We start from the raw sequence: 20,782 nt of genomic DNA on the forward strand, positions 1-20,782 counted from the left end.
CTCCGTTCTAGACATTATTATGAGCCGTCCTCCTCCCAGCAGCCTCCACTGGACATGTTCAAATAGCAAGCCTACCACACTGTCAGCATTTTTTTTTAAAGACAATATGTATGTTCTGGTGGAAAAGGGTCAATCATAGGACTAGTAGTAGCCAAATTGCTGAAAGATAACATGCCAACAAAATAGTTTATTAAATGTAGCCTTCCTTAACTCACGCATTGTCGTTATAAAGGCAGGGAATAAACCATTTGACAAATACAAACACAGGCATGGAGACTGGCCTAGAGAACTGCAGCTGTATCTGCATCAAGCGAACAGAAAGCACCATGCGTATTTGAGGCGACAGCTGAAGCTGGCGTTGGCGCGCGCGGAATGCGTTAGACGGCAAAAGTAGCGGTAGGCCTACTTTTATGGAAGCTGGTTACGGATATGTAACCTCACCCATTCGACTTTGAGTCGTCTGACAGTGAACAGGGCGCACACATCTCCGTGCTTTGACAAGTTGGGATTTGTCATCTTGCCATTACTTTTGTTTTAATCCACTATTTGTTCAGAAAATTCATATGATAAAGGAGGATATTACACTGAAACAGGTAAACGTTTTTTTTCCTACAAGACTTTAGTTGAAGATAATGTGTGTTATGTGGATGTTAAAATTCACCTATTGGGGAGAGTTTCAAATTTGCCCCTCAAGTGTTGATCTTTAAATTGAGATTTGTAATGTAATTTTTTTTTAAGAATGCTAGGCAAACTATAATTTAGTCATAAAAAAGGTGAAATATTGAAAGTTATAATGTTTCAGTCAGGCCTAGTTGACTTTGCTTCGTCATTCAGCTGTTGGGTATAAAAAAAATACGCAAAAACATGTTTTGTTTAGCTGTAAAATAAAATATTCTGTTAGTTTGGTACTCTTACTTTTTAATGTCGGTCTAACATGACCAAACATCAAAGAAATCCAGATATGTTCTTTTAAAACACAGATTATTTTTTATTTGAACACACAGATTCTTCTAGCACATTGTCATGGTATTTAGTGGCAGCTGAGTATATCTGTTAGACCAAAATAGGACTTCACTTGCCAGGCCTAAATGTGTTGGTTAACTATTATATGGCAGTTCAAGTTATTCGAGGCAAATCCTTGTATGAAATGTGGGGTCAAGAAAAGTACTCATGGGTGTAACTGTTATTCAATAGACTGTAGATCTTTTTTTTATGGTAATAACTCCTCTTGCCAATATGTTATACTCTAAATTATTAAATATGAGGTCATGATTGATAGGCTACTTAAGTTTATACACCATATGGAAGTGCTTCAACAATACTATAAATGTGCCTGGAATTATATTTTCTAATGGTATTTGTGTTTCAGCAAAGGCTTGACAACTTCTTTGTAGAGAGATGGTGACTTGGGCTTTGTGTTTGGTCACTGCATCCCTATATTGCATCATTTGGATTAGTGTCCATTTGTGATATACAAAGAGACAATTATGCCATAAAAAGGGTATCATTTTTTAAAAAATGTAAAAAACATTTACATGAATTATCACCTTTATTATGATGCCTGGTTGTCACAGCTGGATTGAAGAGGGCAGTGTATTCTGATGACCAAATCCACAGCTGTAACAGATGTACTGATCCCAGTCTAATAGTGCATTGGTTGAGATACAATTTGTTTTTTTTAGAAAGAAGCCTTGGGTTATTCATATATTGTTAGAATCCAGTTAATTACCTGTTACTCTCAGACTGGTAATCCATACCATCAATGTCACAGTAGTTGTCCTACTTACAGTAGTTGATGTGATATGTGCCAACACAGCTGTCTATCAGGTGTGTAATGGGAAATCGATCTGAACTTGAACTCAAAGTCAAATTTGCAACAGGTGGTCCTTTTGACAAAAAGTGTTCAATCCATCAATCAGTCAAATCAATGACATTGTATTTGTTGGCTTATCTTTTAAAAAATTCAAATCAAATCAAATTGTATTGGTCACATGCACATGTTTAGCGGTACTTCGCACTGCCCTTTGTTCGCCGCAAACCCCTGACTGTTTACGTCAGTATTATTACCAAGTGAATTGATGAGAACATATTCAAAATGTATAGCCATGCCAGATGCCAAGCTTAGATTTCTAACACACGGATCAACAGGAACCTTTTTAGTGTCTGATGACTCTATGTCCCAAACATCTCTTGCTCATCCGATTGTCTGGGACTAAGTCTGTCCGTTTTGTCAAGGGTCTGTTGGGCGACATGCGGCTGCCGACCCTAGCTCTATCCCACCGCATATCACTCATCAGAAATAGCCATGATCACATGGCCTGGACACACAAGTGGGCTATACTTAGCGTTCTGACCCTGCACTGGGGAGGAGGAGGGGGAGGAGGAGGAGCAACCCTTTCCTCCCCTAAACTGCAGCAGCCATGAGGTGCCTGCCTCCCCAAACAGACACTCGCAAGACTTCAGATGCTCAGCAATTGTGTTTATTTATAATGTGATATTGTGTAGGCAGGGTATTAATTAATCAATCTAATGTGTTTTATAGAGGCCTTTTACAGTAGTTGTCACAAAGTGCTTTCCAGTGTAATATGTAGGGTAGTAAAAACAATGACAGATATTCAAAGTTACACACATTCTTGACGTCCATATAGGCTAGCCATTTACCACACCGCATTTCAGAAAGGGCCATTTGTAATGTTTACCTGTAAAATGGTTGCCTATTCAATATAGATTGTTCAGTCAGCTCAATCTGAAGTCCATCATTGGTAGATCTGTCAGACCATTACATCTTCGATGATGGTTGAGATGAATGAGACTACATTTAGTTAGCATTTTTTGGTCGAGTAAGTTTGAATATGGGAAAGAGGAGCTTAATATAATTGTTAAAGCGATATGCACAATAAATAATAAAGTGATTATGTGAAGATGAATAGGTTGTTATATGTACGATACCGTAATGTTACCTTTTCTTTTTTTGACAGGTAACATTTGAAGAGGACCTTGTCAATTTGTCAGAGTGGCGCAGACATGACTGAGGTGGCACAGAATGTTGCGGATGTCGCATACGACATGACTGATGTGGCACACGGCCTGAACGATGTGGCACGCGACACAAGTGACGCGGCACCCGATACGAATGAGAACGCGCATGGCGACGTCGCGACCGAGTGGCACGGTCTCGGGGCACACAAAGAGGACGATGCCCCACCTGACAAGCATGACGAGGCACTTAGCGAGAATGAGGAAGAGGTTCACACCGAAGAGGACGAGGTTCACACAGAGCCTGAGGAGGACGAGGAAGACGAGGCACACGACATGAGTGAGGCGGAGCACAGGGAAAATGACACGGCAAAGGACAAGCCGATGCAAAGGTCAAGATCGAGGAAGGACAAGAAGGATGAGGCACAAAATGGTGTGGCTCACGACATGGACAATGAAAAAGAGGAAGAAGAGAAAGACCAGTTACAGAACATATCTGAAGTGGCACTGAAACAAGAGGTGAGGCACGGCCATATCTGTGAGTTTATCCTGTTGGAGTGGACGTATTAGCTTACTGAATAGTAAGGTTTACTTCTGGACATGTTCAACATGAAATATAATCGGTTGTCGAGACAATTACTGATGTTACATCAGGGAGTGTGCCTGTAGATCTCTCATAAGGTTTCTGCAGCGTTCAACTGAATGGCACTATTCAGAACGTGTTTGAGTTCTGAGACTCTCAGCCCTATGGATCTCACTCCTATGAATCTTTCCCTTAGCACACTCCCAATCCTTTACAATTATTTTTTTTACATTGACACGTGTATCTTCGTCTTTCTCCAGAGACTCCTGCACTTCAAAAAGCCAGTGGCCAGGAGCTACGTGCCCCAGATTGGTAAGGCTGACGTGAAGAACAAGTTTGAGGCCATGCAGAAGGCCAGGGAGGAGCGCAACAGTAGGAGGAGCCAGGAGGAGCACCAGAAGAGGAAGGAGCAGTATGTCAAGGAGAGGGAATACAACCGCAGGAAGCAACAGGTCGGAGGTCAAACAAGACAGAGATAACCCCAACTAACTGTGACCTGCATGGTATGGAGCACTAGCCTCAACAACCACAGTGTGGGTGTACTGGAGAACATCATCACATCACTTTGTGCAGATTTTTAAATTTTTTAAAAATTTAATTGAAGTACCTTATAATTGTGTTTGGGTTGTGCTTTTATCCATCTAGGGTGATTATTCTAAACATTTTTTACTGATAATTACTGATAACATACTAAATCAACTGTGCATTTTATGCATGTTGTCCTTTATCACAAGCTGTATCACAGGTTGCAGCGTGGTAAAACAAACAGTGACCAATACGAGGGATTAACACATTGATACTCAGGAGGGGGGACGCCCTGTACTATTGTAGTCAACTCACCGAGACGGGATGCCTTCATGCTGATCTCCCCCCATGTCACAACCACATGATCCAATCAGAGGCCTCCCTGCAGGTCACATGCATGTGCAATTACACAGGATTAGGGGCTTGAGAACTTGCTGGGACCAGCATGGCTCCTGAGCGTGCAAAGCAGATGATCCCAGATAAACTGGTAACCTCTCAGCAAAGCTCTCCCTCTGATCCACCACAGATAAAAGAACTACTTGCCTCCAGTGATGAGGAGGAGGAGGTGAAGCCAGCCAAGGTAGAGAAATCCTACGTCCCCAAGATCACAGGTAGGAAATGGGGGTATTGTTGAGGGTGTAGAGGAGGGCAGGTGGGCTGTGGGAGAGGACTGAGGAAGAGGGCTCTGTTCTAATTCTCATCTCAACCCATGGGGCAAATTCATTTGGCAACAAACTGAAAGGATACGGACTGAAAAAGCGAGGGACTACCTGGACTCATCCAATAAGGAGCGCTCATTTTCAATTCCAGCTGCAAAACATTTTAAAATGTTGCATGCCTAATGAACACGACCCTGTTGTTTGTGCTGTGGCCTCATCTTCACCATCATCTACGTGTGGGTTCTACACTCTACAGGTAGCGTGAAGGGGAAGTTTGCCGAGATGGAGAAGCAGAGACAGGAGGAGGAGAGGAAGAGGATGGAGGAAGAGAGGAAGAAGCGCGCCACCCAGGACATCATGGAGAAAGCGAAGATGCAGAAGGAGCTGGCCAAGAAAGCCGCAGAGGTAAACATGCGGGATTACTTCCAGGTATACTGTAGTGTAGCCTATAGGGGAAGTGGGACAGTGGGGCTGGATTGCTCAGTCGCTGCCTCTACTAAGGGACTGGCTTCCATCTATGTGTAATCAGTCAGGTAATCCTCAGCTGCCGCCCAGATGAGTTATTTTAAGTGCCATTTGAAAGGCTAACAGTTGGTGCAGGTTGGAGGGAAATCCTACAGTGGAGTCCAGTGGGGCTGCATGCCACAGCAGCTCTGAGAACACACATTCAGGTCGTATGCTATGAATTTTGGGTGTATCTGTCAAGTTGAACAAGGTTTTCCTCACTTGTCATCGCGTAGTGGGTTTAGTATCCTTAGAATGGATCACAAACTAAATTGCTGCTTTCGAAAGGCATTCAGCGCTAGTTGCAATGCTGTAGCTATAACCATGCCAAACTGGACCGAAGCCAGTTCTCCAAATTCATGTTGACCTAGATACGATAAGGTGGTAGATTTCAGTAAGTGACAACACACACTAGGAAGTACTAGGAAGCATTATGCCTAATGCTTGTATTCAGTGCTCACTGTACACACCTTGTTGATCTTCGTTCTACTCCAGTGATCTATTTCTTTCTTGAACAAGGTGAAAGCTATATGGACTTCAATCTCCATTGTCTCCTTTCACTGCAACCTACTGCATGTACCTTGACTGTATAGTAGTGAGACAAAACTTGGGGAAGTCTTTACTGAGGGTGGGCGGTAGCTTTAACCTGAGCCAGTACTGACCGAGTGAGCTATAAACAATTGGGCCACCGTGCTTACAAGTTCTGCTGCTGCTTGAGCCACATACACTGTCAGGTGTAGACAACATGTGACTGGCAACTGTTTCCCACACCACTGACTAAATTAGCCCCTCCTATTTTAGGGCTGACATACACAGACTGACCCATTGAAAATGGTGGCCATTAGGCCGAAAGAATGTTCTCTTTTATGGGCTGTTAGCTTCTCTCTCTCTCTCTCTCTCTCTCTCTCTCTCTCTCTCTCTCTCTCTCTCTCTCTCTCTCTCTCTCTCTCTCTCTCTGTGTTTTGTTAGTGGGGATTTTTCTCTTTATTTTGACATAACATAGGCAGGTATCAACTAGTAATTTCATAATGTATAATATAGCTTTAGTCCATTACTTGGTTAAACACAACCGCTTTAGCACTTGTCAAGTTCACAAACCAGGAAATGGTTTGTGTTGCTGATGTTTTATGTGCTAAACCCCCTTTAGGAATCAATAAAGTACTGTCTTATCATATCTTATCTCATGTTGAATGTAATTTCCTTTTCTCACAATGGCTCCACTTATGTCAGGAGGGAGATGACAGCATCCTGGTCTGTGTGGTGCCATCGAAGCCGTCGCGACCTCCAGGCAGGATCAAGATGAACTTTGAGGACCTGGAGAAGAACCGTGAGGAAGAGCTGAAGAAGAGGACTGAGGAGGAGAAGAAGAAGCGCTACGACGAGAACAAGCAGTCCTTCCGTGAGGCCAAGCGTCGCTCGGTTGTACAGGTGAGCTGAGGAGGACCTTTCCAATAGGCTTTGGCAGGACTGGCAGCGTAACTGTTTTAGGAGGAAATCTTGGAAAATCAAATATTTCATGAAAGCCATTATATCCACATGTGTCTGTGTCAAAACTTCAATACAATACTTTGTGGGAATATGGTGGTCTAGGTGTAGATTGTTTATGTCAGCCCACAGGAGTGTTTCAAGGAAAATCCTTACTGAAATCTATTCTGTCTGTGTCAATACCTTGTGGTAAAATGGTTGGTCTAAGTGTAGATTGTTTATATCAAAGCAGGATGAGGAGCAGCCCACAGAGAAGTAGTTTTGGTAGGACAAAGGAACAGCTTACAGTGGCGTGTGAAAGTATTCACCCCTTGGCATTTTTCCTATTTTATTGTGGTCCTTCTGTAGCTCAGTTGGTAGAGCATGGCGCTTGTAACGCCAGGGTAGTGGGTTCGATTCCCGGGACCACCCATACGTAGAATGTATGCACACATGACTGTAAGTCGCTTTGGATAAAAGCGTCTGCTAAATGGCATATATTACTATATTACTATTACTATTGCCTTACAACCTGGTATTAAAAATTGATTTTTGGGGGGGTTGTATTATTTGATTTACACAACATGCCTACCACTTTGAAGATACAAAATATATTTTATTGTGAAACAAACAAGCAATAACACAAAAAAACAGAAAAATTGAGCGTGCGTAACTTTTCATCCCCCCAAGGTCAATACTTTGTAGCGCCACCTTTTGCAGCAATTACAGGTGCAAGTCTCTTGGGGCATGTCTCTCTAATCTTGGCACATCGAGCCACTGCGATTTTTGCCCATTCTTCTCCAGCTCCTTCAAGTTGGATGGGTTCCGCTGGTGTACAGTCATCTTTAAGTCATACTACAGATTCTCAATTGGATTGAGGTCTGGGCTTTGACTAGGCCATTCCAAGACATTTAAATGTTTCCCCATAAACCACTCGAGTGTTGCTGTAGCAGTATGCTTCGGGTCATTGTCCTGCTGGAAGGTGAACCTCCGTCCCAGTCTCAAATCTCTGGAAGACTGAAACAGGTTTCCCTCAAGAATTTCCCTGTATTTAGCACCATCCATCATTCCTTCAATTCTGACCAGTTTCCCAGTCCCTGCCGATGAAAAACATCCTCACAGCATGATGCTGCCACCACCATGGTTCACTGTGGGGATGGTGATCTCGGGGTGATGAGAGATGTTGGGTTTGTGCCAGACATAGTGTTTTCCTTGATGACCAAAAGCTCAATTTCAGTTTCATCTGACCAGAGTACCTTCTTCGATATGTTTGGGGAGTCTCCCACATGCCTTTTGGCGAACACCAAACGTGTTTTCTTATTTTTTTCTTTAAACAATGGCTCTTTCTGACCACTCTTCCGTAAAGCCCAGCTCTGTGGAGTGTACGGCTTAAAATGGTCCTATGGACAGATACTCCAATCTCCGCTGTGGAGCTTTGCAGCTCCTTCAGGGTTATCTTTTGTCTCGTTGTTGCCTTTCTGATTAATGCCCTCCTTGCCTGGTCCATGAGTTTTGGAGGGTGGCCCTCTCTTGGCAGGTTTGTTGTGGTGCCATTATTTCAATTGTTTAATAGTGTATTTAATGGTGCTCCGTGGGATGTTCAAAGTTTCCAATATTTTTTTATAACCCAACCCTGATCTGTACTTCTCCACAACTTTGTTCCTGACCTGAGAGCTCCTTGGTCTTCGTGGTGCCCCTTGCTTAGTGGTGTTGCAGACTCTGGGGCCTTTCAGAACAGATGTATATATACACTGAGATCATGTGACAGATCACTTATATTGCACACAGGTGGACTTTATTCAACTAATTATGTGACTTCTGAAGGTAATTGGCTGCGCCAGATCTTATTTAGGGGCTTCATAGCAAAGAGGGTGAATACATATGCACGCACCACTTTTCTGTTTGTATTTTTTTTCATTTCACTTCACCAATTAGACCTATTTTGTGCATGTCCATTAAATGGAATCCAAATAAAAATCCATTTAAGTTACAGGTTGTAATGCAACAAAATAGGAAAAACGCCAAGGGGGATGAATACTTTTGCAAGGCACTGTAGGTGTTTCTAGGAAACTAGGAGAATCTCCTCTTTCATGACAGCCGTTCTGTGTCACTACTTCATGTGGATATGGTGGTCTCTAAGGTAGACTGTCTTGGTCAACGCAGGATGAGGATGAGGAGCAACCCACGGAGAAGGAACAGGTGACTCCTGGGAAGCTGAAGATGACGTTTGAGGAGGCGGAGAAGGAGAGGCAGGAAAGGCTGAGGAAGCAGGCTGAGAGGGAAGCTAAACGACGTCTGCAAGAGGAGAAGAAAGCCTTCGAAGTGGCCAAGCTGGAAATGGTGACAGATCTTATAAAACACTATTAGCTCATTCCTTATTAGCATATTACGTTTCAATGGCCTGTACTTTCCTTGTGATAGCTGAGATATTTCCGACTTGCTAGATACTGTAAACCTTGGTGGTAAATTATCAGTGTGGCCATTCTGTACCAACCCTGCATATCCCTTTCATACATCATGCAGATCTTTTCTCTTGTGCTTTTGAAGTGTCAAGTTGACTTGTGGCATCTTTAGGTCTTGATGAGACTTTTAAAGAAGCAATCTCAATCTGTCAGAGCTTGCATGTTGGTGTGTATAATGTAGTTATAAAGGTGAACATAATCTCGTAAACATGGGATGAGGCCTAAAACGATCCATCTTTTCTGAACAAGAAAACCCCCCGGGGAAAAAAACCTGTATTAAACAGTCAATGCATTCTTAACAGTAGCATTTACTTAGCACTACGTACAATCAAGCTTCGATAAGGTGCTTTGAGGCTCTTCCCAGATTGAACCTGCACTGTTGTTGTTGTTAGCGCTGCGTTCTAACCAACTGAGCTATACTTCCCAGCCTTGTGCCTTGTGTGATTTTGGAAGTTGATGTGTTTGCAGGGCGACGATGAGGAGGACTCACAAGGAGCTCAGGGCGAGAGAGAGGTGATCCAGCCTGGTAAACTAAGGCTGAGCTTCGAGGAGCTTGAGAAACAGAGGGTAGAGAATGAGCGCAAGGCAGCAGAGGCAGAGTACAAGAGACGAATGGAAGAGGAGAGGAGGGCTTTCGCCGAGGCCAGGAAAAGCATGGTCAGTGAGAGTAATATAATGGTCACTACACCTGGTCCCCAGATCTGTTTGTGCTGTCTTGCCATCTCCTATGGTCATTGCCATGTCATAGGAGATGGTTTAGAGTTCCTTTTTCATACTGATACCACCCCGAGATGTCAGACACTAGTTTGAGCTCTTTCGTTGTTGTCCTCCTTCTCCAGATAGTGGATGATGACGATGAGGTGTTCCTGGCCATGCTGAACCTGGAGGGCAGCAAGCCAGGGAAGCTGTGCATCAGTTTCGAGGACAAGGAGCGTCAGAGGAGAGAGGCGGAGGAGAAGAAAGCAGAGGAGGAGGCCAAGAGGAGGCTGGAGGAGGAGAAGAGGCTCTTTGCAGAGGCCCGCAAGAATATGGTAGGACTGGGTAACATACCCATAAAGATCCTACAATTCACTAGTGGAATTTGGTATCTTAGCATTATGATAAAAAAAATCTGCCATCTTGCCAGGAAAAAAAAAAGATTTTAGAAACATTTGTGAATCATAGGATCTCTATGAACACACCTCTGCAGGCAGCACCAGCATGTTGCTTATGAAGCCCTGCGCTAACATGTAGGTTATAGTAGGCTACGTTCAGAAGGAGCATGTGAAAATATTACAATTATTTTTTTATGAATAATTTATTCCTGTTTTTTCATCATGATTAGAGCCACAACTTGTCTTGCGTGTGTGTATGTCACAGATGAATACCTTCAGTTTCTCACGCTGTGCGCTATTTTGAACTCGGCTTGATCCAGATGTGTCATCTGAGCTCATATCCAATGTAATGCTCACACTTTAAACAAACTGCAAATGACATTTGCTTATAAATGATTTGTGTAGGCCTTACAAAGGCCTTATTATGACTCCATAGTTCTTATAGTTCATTTAAAGTTATAGTCTGTTTAAAGTGGGACCAATGTTGCTATAATCTACTGGAAACTAACCCCAATATTAACATTTGAGGAAGTCTATATTTAATATAAGAACTCAATCTCTAATTGGTCTATAATAGGACATGGATTAATCCTACATGATGATGTAACGTTACTGAAACACTACACTTGCAATTGCTGTTCCTACTTTCAAATTATCTTCTTAAAGAGCCCCCTGGATCGGGAAAAATCTAAGACTTCATATCAAGATGGAGAAGTAAGATATTTTCACTTTCAAATGACAATTGTACTTGTACACTGACTAAGAAGAAATAACACAGTGTTTCCCATGAACTGCTAATACTGTAAGTTCTTATTGTAAGTCAAAGGTCATATGCATGGATGTGAATGGTCTGTATGAATGGGATATTCAGTAGGCATACTAACACTGCTGTCTTGCTTTAAAAGTGGCTCCTCATCAGTGTGTAATAATGTGTCCTGGTTACTTGGACTGATTCTACAATGATGTTGAAAGACTTACTAGAACGAGATTAAAAATATTAATCTCATTCTATGGCTTTTTACAGTATCTGGTGAGAAGATCAATGTGATTTGGTTCTCTTAGCTTTGCTGTTCAATGTGACTATGTTGCTTAGCTTTGCTTTTCATTGGGTGCTTCACTGTTTGTGAATCATTCTGGGAGGGTTAAACCGGTGGATTAAATTGCTATTGGAAGCTGATATGATGATTGATTTGTGATTAAAGATTATTTGTGCTGTTTGATTCTGATTGGTTTATAGTGAAATGTCAAATGACACCATGCTCTGTGTTTGTATTCCGCCAGGTGCTAGACGAGGAAGAGGAGGGGATGTTCAAGAGCGAGTCCCAGGAAGCATTGCACCCTGGGAAACTAGAGATGAACTTCGAGGAGCTGCTGAAGCAGAAGGATGAAGCCGATAGGAAGCGCAAGGTGGAGGCGCGCAAAAAGAAAATGGAGCAGGAGAAACTGGAGTTTGAGCAGCTCAGACAAGAGATGGGAGAGGTCAGTCATCAACATGGTATCAGTCTCACAATGCTCTTAACTAAAACCCACATGGGAAGTCTCATGGATATTGGCATGGAACTACCAACTGCAGAGATTGATGACAAGACGAGGAGAACCAGGGACTGTATTTATCAAGCGTCTCAGAGTAGGAGTGCTGATTTATGATCAGTTTTGCCTTTTAGATCACAATCCCAAGATTACATGGACAGGTGGGACCTGATCCTAGATCAGCCCTCCTACTATGAGACGCTTGATACATACGGCTCCAGTTTAAACCACGAGACCTACAGTGAGCTCCAAAAGTATTGAGACAGTGGCAATTGTTTTGTTGTTTTGGCTCTGTACTCCAGCACTTTGGATTTGAAATGATACAAGCAGGTTAAATTGCAGATTGTTTAATTTGAGGGTATTCTCATCCATACCGGGTGAACTGTTTAGAAAGTACAGCACTTTTTGTACGCAGTCAACCCAATATTAGGGACCAAAACTATTTGGACAAATTCACTTATATGTGTATTAAAGTAGTCAAAAGTTGAGTATTTGGTGCCATATTCCTAGCAGCAATGATTACCACAAGCTTTTGACTTTCCATAATCATGGTAGAATTGACAATAATGTATAAGTGTTTACAAACATATTCTATTCTTATTAACAATAAAAGTTGAATAAACTCCAAAATGACACAATACATTATTGACTATTATAATTTCAATTGGGCACAAAATAATCTGAAATACAACCTAAACAAACAGAAAATGAATCCAACAAGTTCGTAGAGTCACAAGCTTAATGTCATCATTGTGCGCTAGGGATATGGGACCAAGTACTAAAGTTTTGACTACTTTAATACACATATTTGCTAAATATTTTTTTAAGTGCTGTAATTTGTAAATGTTTCAACCGATACGGATGGAAATACCCTCAAATTAAAGACAGTCTGCACTAACCTCATAGTCAATTGTACCATTTCAAATCCAAAGTGCTGGACTACAGAGCCAATACAACAACAAAAAGATGTCACTGTCCCAATACTTTTGGAGCTCACTGTATGCTTCGATTGTGATCGTATCACTCATCACTCATCAGTTCAATGTGCTTCTTTCCAAAGGATGAAGTGAATGAGAGCTCTGATACAGTGAGTAAGGAGTATGAGGAGCTGAAGAAACTCAAGAGGACCGGCTCCATCCAGGCCAAGAACCTCAAGTCCAAGTTTGAGAAGATCAAGCAGTTGAAAGACGAGGAGATCCAGAAAACGATTGAGGACGTGAGAGCAAAGAGAAAGGCCGTAGACGAGGAAATCAAAGAGAGGGAAGAAGAGCGGGTCCAGGAGGTATATATTTGAGCATGGTCCTTCAGAATCGCTTAGGAACGCCAACGTGTTGGCCTGTATCATGTTCTTCTGAAATAACTTACTGTGAGGGCTGTTTTTTTCAGGAGGATGATGAAGGCAAAAAGGACACAGAGAAGGGGGCTGAGGAGGCTCCGTTCAGACAGAAGGTGGACATGCGCGCACGGTTCGAACAAATGGCCAAAGCCAGAGAGGAGGAGGAGAGGAAAAGGGTGGAGGAACAGAAGCTGCAGAGGATGCAGTTCGAGCAGCAAGAGATTGACGCCGCTCTCCAAAAAGTAAATCCCCCTTTCATCGGGTTCAATCATCGGGTTTCTCGTTGTTAAACTGTGGGCATCCTTGACACGCATGACATTCTAAAAACGCATGACAGCTCAGTTCAGCCCGAAGTGGTAATGTGAGAGGGGGAGGGGTTCCACAAATCTAAAATGTGATATCACGTGTCATGTCTTTGGCAGAAAAGGGAAGACGAGGAGGAGGAAGAGGGAAGCATCATCAATGGCTCGGCAGCCTATGAGGATGAGGAGGACCACGCCAGGTCGGGGGCTCCGTGGTTTAAGAAGCCCCTGAAGAACCAATCGGTGGTGGATGCCGAGCCAGTGCGGTTCACGGTGAAGATCACCGGGGAGCCCAAGCCGGAGGTGACCTGGTGGTTTGAGGGGAATATGCTCCAGGACTGTGAGGACTATCAGTACATAGAGAGAGGGGAGACATTCTGCCTCTACCTACCAGAGACCTTCCCAGAGGACGAGGGAGAGTACATGTGCAAAGCTGTCAACAGCAGAGGCACCGCTGCCAGCACCTGTATCCTAACGATAGAAAGTAAGCAATCGTCCGTCTGACTGCCACTGCATGCCTGCATGATATCACTTCCTGTTTTAGTTTTCTGAACTTCCTATGATTGGATGGGATCGCATGCTCCTCTTTCTATGATTGGATGGGATCGCATGCTCCTCTTCCTCATTGGCTTGGTTCAGCTGGTTCATGTATGGGTAACACCTCCCTTTTCTGTTTCTCTCTTCCAGCTGAGGACTACTGATGCTTTCCTTTTTCTGGAACTTTCCCTGTCTCTCTCACTCTTTTTGTATAATGTAATATCTCATGTTAGAGCCAAAAAGAGGAGGAAACAGCATTATGCTAGCCATTCCTTCTAGGGATACACACAAAATGAAAAGTGCAAGATCATGTTGTTTACGTATTGCTCATCATTCATCCCTTTCATTATTATGTTTAGGATGAAATCTGTGCCAAATCACATATTGGTCCCATGAGTGATTGCTGCCATGAATGACGTTCAGATTGATTTTGTGATCATATCATAGATCACAACTCCTGTGCATCTGAGAAAATGTCCCTTCAAAGGTCAAATTTCAGAAAGTTTCATTTGAGAATATGGTGCAACCCAATTTAAAGCCTTTTGATATCCCTGTCAAATAGATACAGCAGTATGCACAATCTATCTGAAACATTGGTTACCAATAAAAAGATCGATTTAGGATTTTGTTTCTTTTCTTTTTTAATATTTTGTTAATCTAAAAGGTACACAAAGATTTTTCATATCCCAAAAGTTTTTTTCTTCATGTTGAGCTAAAATACAACTCTACATGATATGCATTATATAGTTGTATGGTTTGAAATATAATGACACAATTGGTTTTATGCTAGCCTAAATATTTGTGATACGTTTATTTAAAGTTTTAATAAAATTAGCTAAATACCAGTCTCTGTGCAACTGTTGTATCATTTATTTTAACATGAATTACAGTAATGTAAATGCATGGATGGAGGGATGGATGGATGGATGGATGGAGAGGAGGGTTTCTACTTATTCCATTCGATTCTATTCTATTCTAGGGCATTTGTAGTTTATTACAATGTTGTAAGACATATACTATTTTCAGTTGCACCTTTATCAAGGTGCATAGATTTTGATGTACATTGATCAAAAGTTACGTAAGTATGTGTTATGCACGTGAGTGAGGACCCAAAAGCGGTTTAACAAATACAGAGTCCTTTAATGTCAAAACACAGGGAAGACATAGATCCTCTTCAGATGTATATAATGGCAAAATAGACAACCTGCAGAGAGGGCGACAAATGAATCATAAAGTCCTTCTGATAATTACAGAAGAGTCCCCTTCTTAGCAGCAGAGGAGAATAGCTGGGTTAGAGTCCCCTTCTTAGCAGCAGAGGAGAATAGCTGGGTGAGCGGCGACAGACTGCTGGTCTCTCTGGGTAGGCGCGGGTCGTAGAGGACAGAGGTACCTGATCACACGTAGCATCAGATGAACAGGTAGATTCCGACAGGACGGGACAAGGGTGAAGCAAACAAGACGATAGTTTGGTTCTGGCATGAGAAACTCAAACGAGAATCTGACAAAGACAGAAGCAGGAACAGAGAGAGAAATAGAGACCTAATCAGAGGGAAAAAGGGAACAGGTGGGAAAAGGGTGAACGAGGTAGTGAGAGAAGATGAGGAACAGCTGGGGGAAGGAGAGGAAGAGAAGGTAACCTAATACGACCAGCAGAGGGAGACGGAGTGAAGAGAAAGAACAGGAACAAGACATAATATGACAATACATGACAGTACCCCCCCACTCACCGAGTGCCTCCTGGCGCACTCGAGGAGGAAACCTGGCGGCAACGGAGGAAATCATCAATCAGCGAACGGTCCAGCACGTCCCGAGAGGGAACCCAACTCTTTTCCTCAGGACCGTACCTAGGATAGGATAAGTAATCCTTCTCACCCCCCCCCCCTTTAAGATTTAGATGCACTATTGTAAAGTGACTGTTCTACTGGATGTCATAAGGTGAATGCACCAATTTGTAAGTCGCTCTGGATAAGAGCGTCTGCTAAATGACTTAAATGTAAATGTAAATGTACCCCTCCCAATCCACTAGGTACTGATGACCACGGCCCCGAGGACGCATGTCCAAAATCTTACGGACCCTGTAGATAGGTGCGCCCTCCACAAGGATGGGGGGACGAGCGGGGGCGCGAAGAACGGGCTTAACACAGGAGACATGGAAGACCGGGTGGACGCGACGAAGATATCGCGGGAGAAGAAGTCGCACTGCGACAGGATTAATGATCTGAGAAATACGGAACGGACCAATGAACCGCGGGGACAACTTGCGAGAAGCTGTCTTAAGGGGAAGGTTTTGAGTGGAGAGCCATACTCTCTGACCGCGACAATATCTAGGACTCTTAGTTCTACGCTTATTAGCGGCTCTCACAGTCTGCGCCCTATAACGGCAAAGTGCAGACCTGACCCTCTTCCAGGTGCGCTCACAACGTTGGACAAAAGCCTGAGCGGAGGGGACGCTGGACTCGGCGAGCTGAGACGAGAACAGCGGAGGCTGGTACCCGAGGCTACTCTAAAAAGGAGATAGCCCGGTCGCAGACGAAGGAAGCGAGTTGTGGGCGTATTCTTCCCAGGGGAGCTGTTCTGACCAAGACGCAGGGTTACGAAAAGAAAGACTGCGTAAGATGCGACCAATAGTCTGATTGGCCTGTTCTGCTTGACCGTTAGACTGGGGGTGAAAGCCGGAAGAGAGACTGACGGAAGCCCCAATCAAACGGCAAAACTCCTTCCAAAATTGAGACGTGAATTGCGGACCCCTGTCCGAAACGACGTCTGACGGAAGGCCATGAATTCTGAAAACATTCTCGATGATGATTTGTGCCGTTTCTTTAGCAGAAGGGAGCTTAGCGAGGGGAATAAAATGAGCCGCCTTAGAGAACCTATCGACAACCGTAAGAATAACAGTCTTCCCCGCTGACGAAGGCAGTCCGGTGATAAAATCTAAGGCGATGTGAGACCACGGTCGAGAGGGAATGGGAAGCGGTCTGAGACGGCCGGCAGGAGGGGAGTTACCGGACTTGGTCTGCGCGCAGACCGAACAAGCAGCCACGAAACGACTCGTGTCACGATCCCGAGTGGGCCACCAAAAACGCTGGCGAATGGAAGCAAGCGTACCCCGAATGCCGGGGTGGCCGGCTAACTTGGCAGAGTGAGCCCACTGAAGAACGGCCAGACGAGTAGGAACGGGAACGAAAAGAAGGTTCCTAGGACAAGCGCGCGGCGACGGAGTGTGAGTGAGTGCTTGCTTTACCTGCCTCTCAATTCCCCAGACGGTCAACCCGACAACACGCCCCTCAGGGAGAATCCCCTCGGGGTCGGTGGAGACTACTGACGAACTGAAGAGACGAGATAAAGCATCAGGCTTGGTATTCTTAGAGCCCGGACGATAAGAAATTACGAACTCGAAACGAGCGAAAAACAGCGCCCAACGAGCCTGACGCGCATTAAGTCGTTTGGCAGAACGGATGTACTCAAGGTTCCTATGGTCAGTCCAAACGACAAAAGGAAAGGTCGCCCCCTCCAACCACTGTCGCCATTCGCCTAGGGCTAAGCGGATGGCGAGCAGTTCGCGGTTTCCCACATCATAGTTACGTTCCGACGGCGACAGGCGATGAGAAAAATACGCGCAAGGGTGGACCTTGTCGTCAGAGAGGGAGCGCTGAGAAAGAATGGCTCCCACGCCCACCTCTGATGCGTCAACCTCGACAACGAACTGTCTAGAGACGTCAGGTGTAACAAGGATAGGTGCGGATGTAAAACGATTCTTGAGAAGATCAAAAGCTCCCTGGGCGGAAACGGACCACTTAAAGCACGTCTTGACAGAAGTAAGGGCTGTGAGAGGAGCTGCCACCTGACCGAAATTACGGATGAAACGACGATAGAAATTTGCGAAGCCGAGAAAGCGCTGCAGCTCGACACGTGACTTAGGTACGGGACAATCAATGACAGCTTGGACCTTAGCGGGATCCATCTTAATGCCTTCAGCGGAAATAACAGAACCAAGAAATGTGACGGAGGAGGCATGAAAAGTGCACTTCTCAGCCTTCACATAAAGACAATTCTCTAAAAGGCGCTGGAGGACACGTCCAACGTGCTGAACATGAATCTGGAGTGACGGTGAAAAAATAAGGATATCGTCAAGGTAAACGAAAACAAAGATGTTCAGCATGTCTCTCAGGACGTCATTGACTAATGCCTGAAAGACAGCTGGAGCGTTAGCGAGGCCGAAAGGAAGAACCCGGTATTCAAAGTGCCCTAACGGAGTGTTAAACGCCGTTTTCCACTCATCCCCCTCCCTGATGCGCACGAGATGGTAAGCGTTACAAAGGTCCAACTTAGTGAAAAACCTGGCTCCCTGCAGGATCTCGAAGGCTGAAGACATAAGAGGGAGCGGATAACGATTCTTAACTGTTATGTCATTCAGCCCTCGATAATCTATGCAGGGGCGCAGGGACCTGTCCTTTTTCTTAACAAAAAAAAACCCCGCTCTGGCGGGAGAGGAGGAGGGGACTACGGTAACGGCGTCGAGAGCTACAGACAAATAATCTTCGAGAGCCTTACGTTCGGGAGCCGACAGCGAGTATAGTCTACCCCGGGGGGGGGGAGTGGTTCCCGGAAGGAGATCAATACTACAATCATACGACCGGTGCGGAGGAATAGAGGTGGCCCTGGACCGACTGAACACCGTGCGCAGATCGTGATATTCCTCCGGCACTCCCGTCAAATCACCAGGCTCCTCCTGTGAAGAAGAGACAGAGGAAACAGGAGGGATAGCAGACATTAAACATTTCACATGACAAGAGACGTTCCAGGAGAGGATAGAATTACTAGACCAATTAATAGAAGGATTATGACAAACTAGCCAGGGATGGCCCAAAACAACAGGTGTAAAAGGTGAACGAAAAATTTAAAAAGAAATGGTTTCGCTATGATTACCAGAGACAGTGAGGGTTAAAGGTAGCGTTTCACGCTGAATCCTGGGGAGAGAACTACCATCCAAAGCGAACAAGGCCGTGGGCTCCCTTAACTGTCTGAGAGGAATGTCATGTTCCCGAGCCCAGGTCTCGTCCATAAAACAGCCCTCCGCCCCAGAGTCTATCAAGGCACTGCAGGAAGCTGACGAACCGGTCCAGCGTAGATGGACCGACAAGGTAGTGCAGGATCTTGAAGGAGAGACGAGAGTAGTAGCGCTCACCAGTAGCCCTCCGCTTACTGATGAGCTCTGGCTTTTACTGGACATGAAGTGACAAAATGACCAGCGGAACCGCAATAGAGACAGAGGCGGTTGGTGATTCTCCGTTCCCTCTCCTTAGTCGAGATGCGGATACCCCCCAGCTGCATAGGCTCAGCACCCGAGCCGGCGGAGGAAGATGGTAGTGATGCGGAGAGGGGGGCAACGGAGAACGCAAGCTCCTCTCCACGAGCTCGGCGACGAAGATCAACCCGTCGCTCTATGCGAATAGCGAGTTCAATCAAGGAATCCACGCTGGAAGGAACCTCCCGGGAGAGAATCTCATCCTTTACCTCTGCGCGGAGACCCTCCAGAAAACGAGCGAGCAAAGCCGGCTCGTTCCAGTCACTGGAGGCGGCAAGAGTGCGAAACTCAATAGAGTAATCTGTTATGGATCGATTACCTTGACATAGGGAAGACAGGACTCTGGAAGCTTCCTCCCCAAAAACAGAACGATCAAAAACCCGTATCATCTCCTCCTTAAAGTCCTGATACTGGTTAGTACACTCAGCCCTCGCCTCCCAGATTGCCGTGCCCCACTCACGAGCCCGTCCAGTAAGGAGAGATATGACGTAGGCGATACGAGCTGTGCTCCTGGAGTAAGTGTTGGGCTGGAGAGAAAACACAATATCACACTGGGTGAGGAACGAGCGGCATTCAGTGGGCTCCCCAGAGTAACACGGCGGGTTATTGATTCTGGGCTCCAGAGATTCGGAAGCCCTGGAAGTGGCCGGTGGATCGAGGCGGAGATGGTGAATCTGTTTTGTGAGGTCGGAGACTTGGGCGGCCAGGGTCTCAACGGCATGTCGAGCAGCAGACAATTCCTGCTCGTGTCTGCCTAGCATCGCTCCCTGGATCTCGACGGCTGAGTGGAGAGGATCCGAAGTCGCTGGGTCCATTCTTGGTCAGATTCTTCTGTTATGCACGTGAGTGAGGACCCAAAAGCGGTTTAACAAATACAGAGTCCTTTAATGTCAAAACACAGGGAAGACATAGATCCTCTTCAGATGTATATAATGGCAAAATAGACAACCCGCAGAGAGGGCGACAAATGAATCATAAAGTCCTTCTGATAATTACAGAAGAGTCCCCTTCTTAGCAGCAGAGGAGAATAGCTGGGTTAGAGTCCCCTTCTTAGCAGCAGAGGAGAATAGCTGGGTGAGCGGCGACAGACTGCTGGTCTCTCTGGGTAGGCGCGGGTCGTAGAGGACAGAGGTACCTGATCACACGTAGCATCAGATGAACAGGTAGATTCCGACAGGACGGGACAAGGGTGAAGCAAACAAGACGATAGTTTGGTTCTGGCATGAGAAACTCAAACGAGAATCTGACAAAGACAGAAGCAGGAACAGAGAGAGAAATAGAGACCTAATCAGAGGGAAAAAGGGAACAGGTGGGAAAAGGGTGAACGCGGTAGTTAGAGAAGATGAGGAACAGCTGGGGGAAGGAGAGGAAGAGAAGATAACCTAATACGACCAGCAGAGGGAGACGGAGTGAAGAGAAAGAACAGGAACAAGACATAATATGACAATACATGACAGTATGATATATATATATGAAAAATGTACGCTACCGTTCAAAAGTTTGGG

The 20,782-nt window shown here is 44.8% G+C and overlaps 1 protein-coding gene across 3 annotated transcripts; it reads left to right on the plus strand.

Annotated features, from left to right (window-relative positions):
* The first annotated feature begins 373 nt into the window (after positions 1 to 373).
* LOC118387084 (nexilin-like) lies at positions 374 to 14,817 on the plus strand. Of its 3 annotated transcripts, XM_035775237.2 has the most exons (15): positions 389 to 593; positions 2,979 to 3,495; positions 3,820 to 4,011; positions 4,611 to 4,695; positions 5,000 to 5,148; positions 6,478 to 6,675; positions 8,875 to 9,051; positions 9,642 to 9,830; positions 10,013 to 10,204; positions 10,934 to 10,981; positions 11,549 to 11,746; positions 12,858 to 13,079; positions 13,184 to 13,375; positions 13,556 to 13,919; positions 14,123 to 14,817. In XM_035775237.2, the coding sequence occupies exons 2-15, from the start codon at positions 3,025 to 3,027 to the stop codon at positions 14,134 to 14,136; spliced, it is 2,691 nt and encodes an 896-aa protein (XP_035631130.1). In that variant the 5' UTR covers positions 389 to 593; positions 2,979 to 3,024; the 3' UTR covers positions 14,137 to 14,817. The 3 variants fall into 3 exon arrangements, with proteins under 3 accessions (XP_052382911.1, XP_035631138.1, XP_035631130.1); XM_052526951.1 differs by lacking the exon at positions 8,875 to 9,051 and having other exon boundaries at positions 374 to 593; XM_035775245.2 differs by lacking the exons at positions 10,934 to 10,981; positions 14,123 to 14,817 and having other exon boundaries at positions 384 to 593; positions 13,556 to 13,954.
* The last annotated feature ends 5,965 nt before the right edge of the window (positions 14,818 to 20,782 follow it).

The sequence above is a fragment of the Oncorhynchus keta genome, chromosome 1, assembly GCF_023373465.1.
Source record: "Oncorhynchus keta strain PuntledgeMale-10-30-2019 chromosome 1, Oket_V2, whole genome shotgun sequence".
NCBI lineage: Eukaryota > Metazoa > Chordata > Actinopteri > Salmoniformes > Salmonidae > Oncorhynchus > Oncorhynchus keta.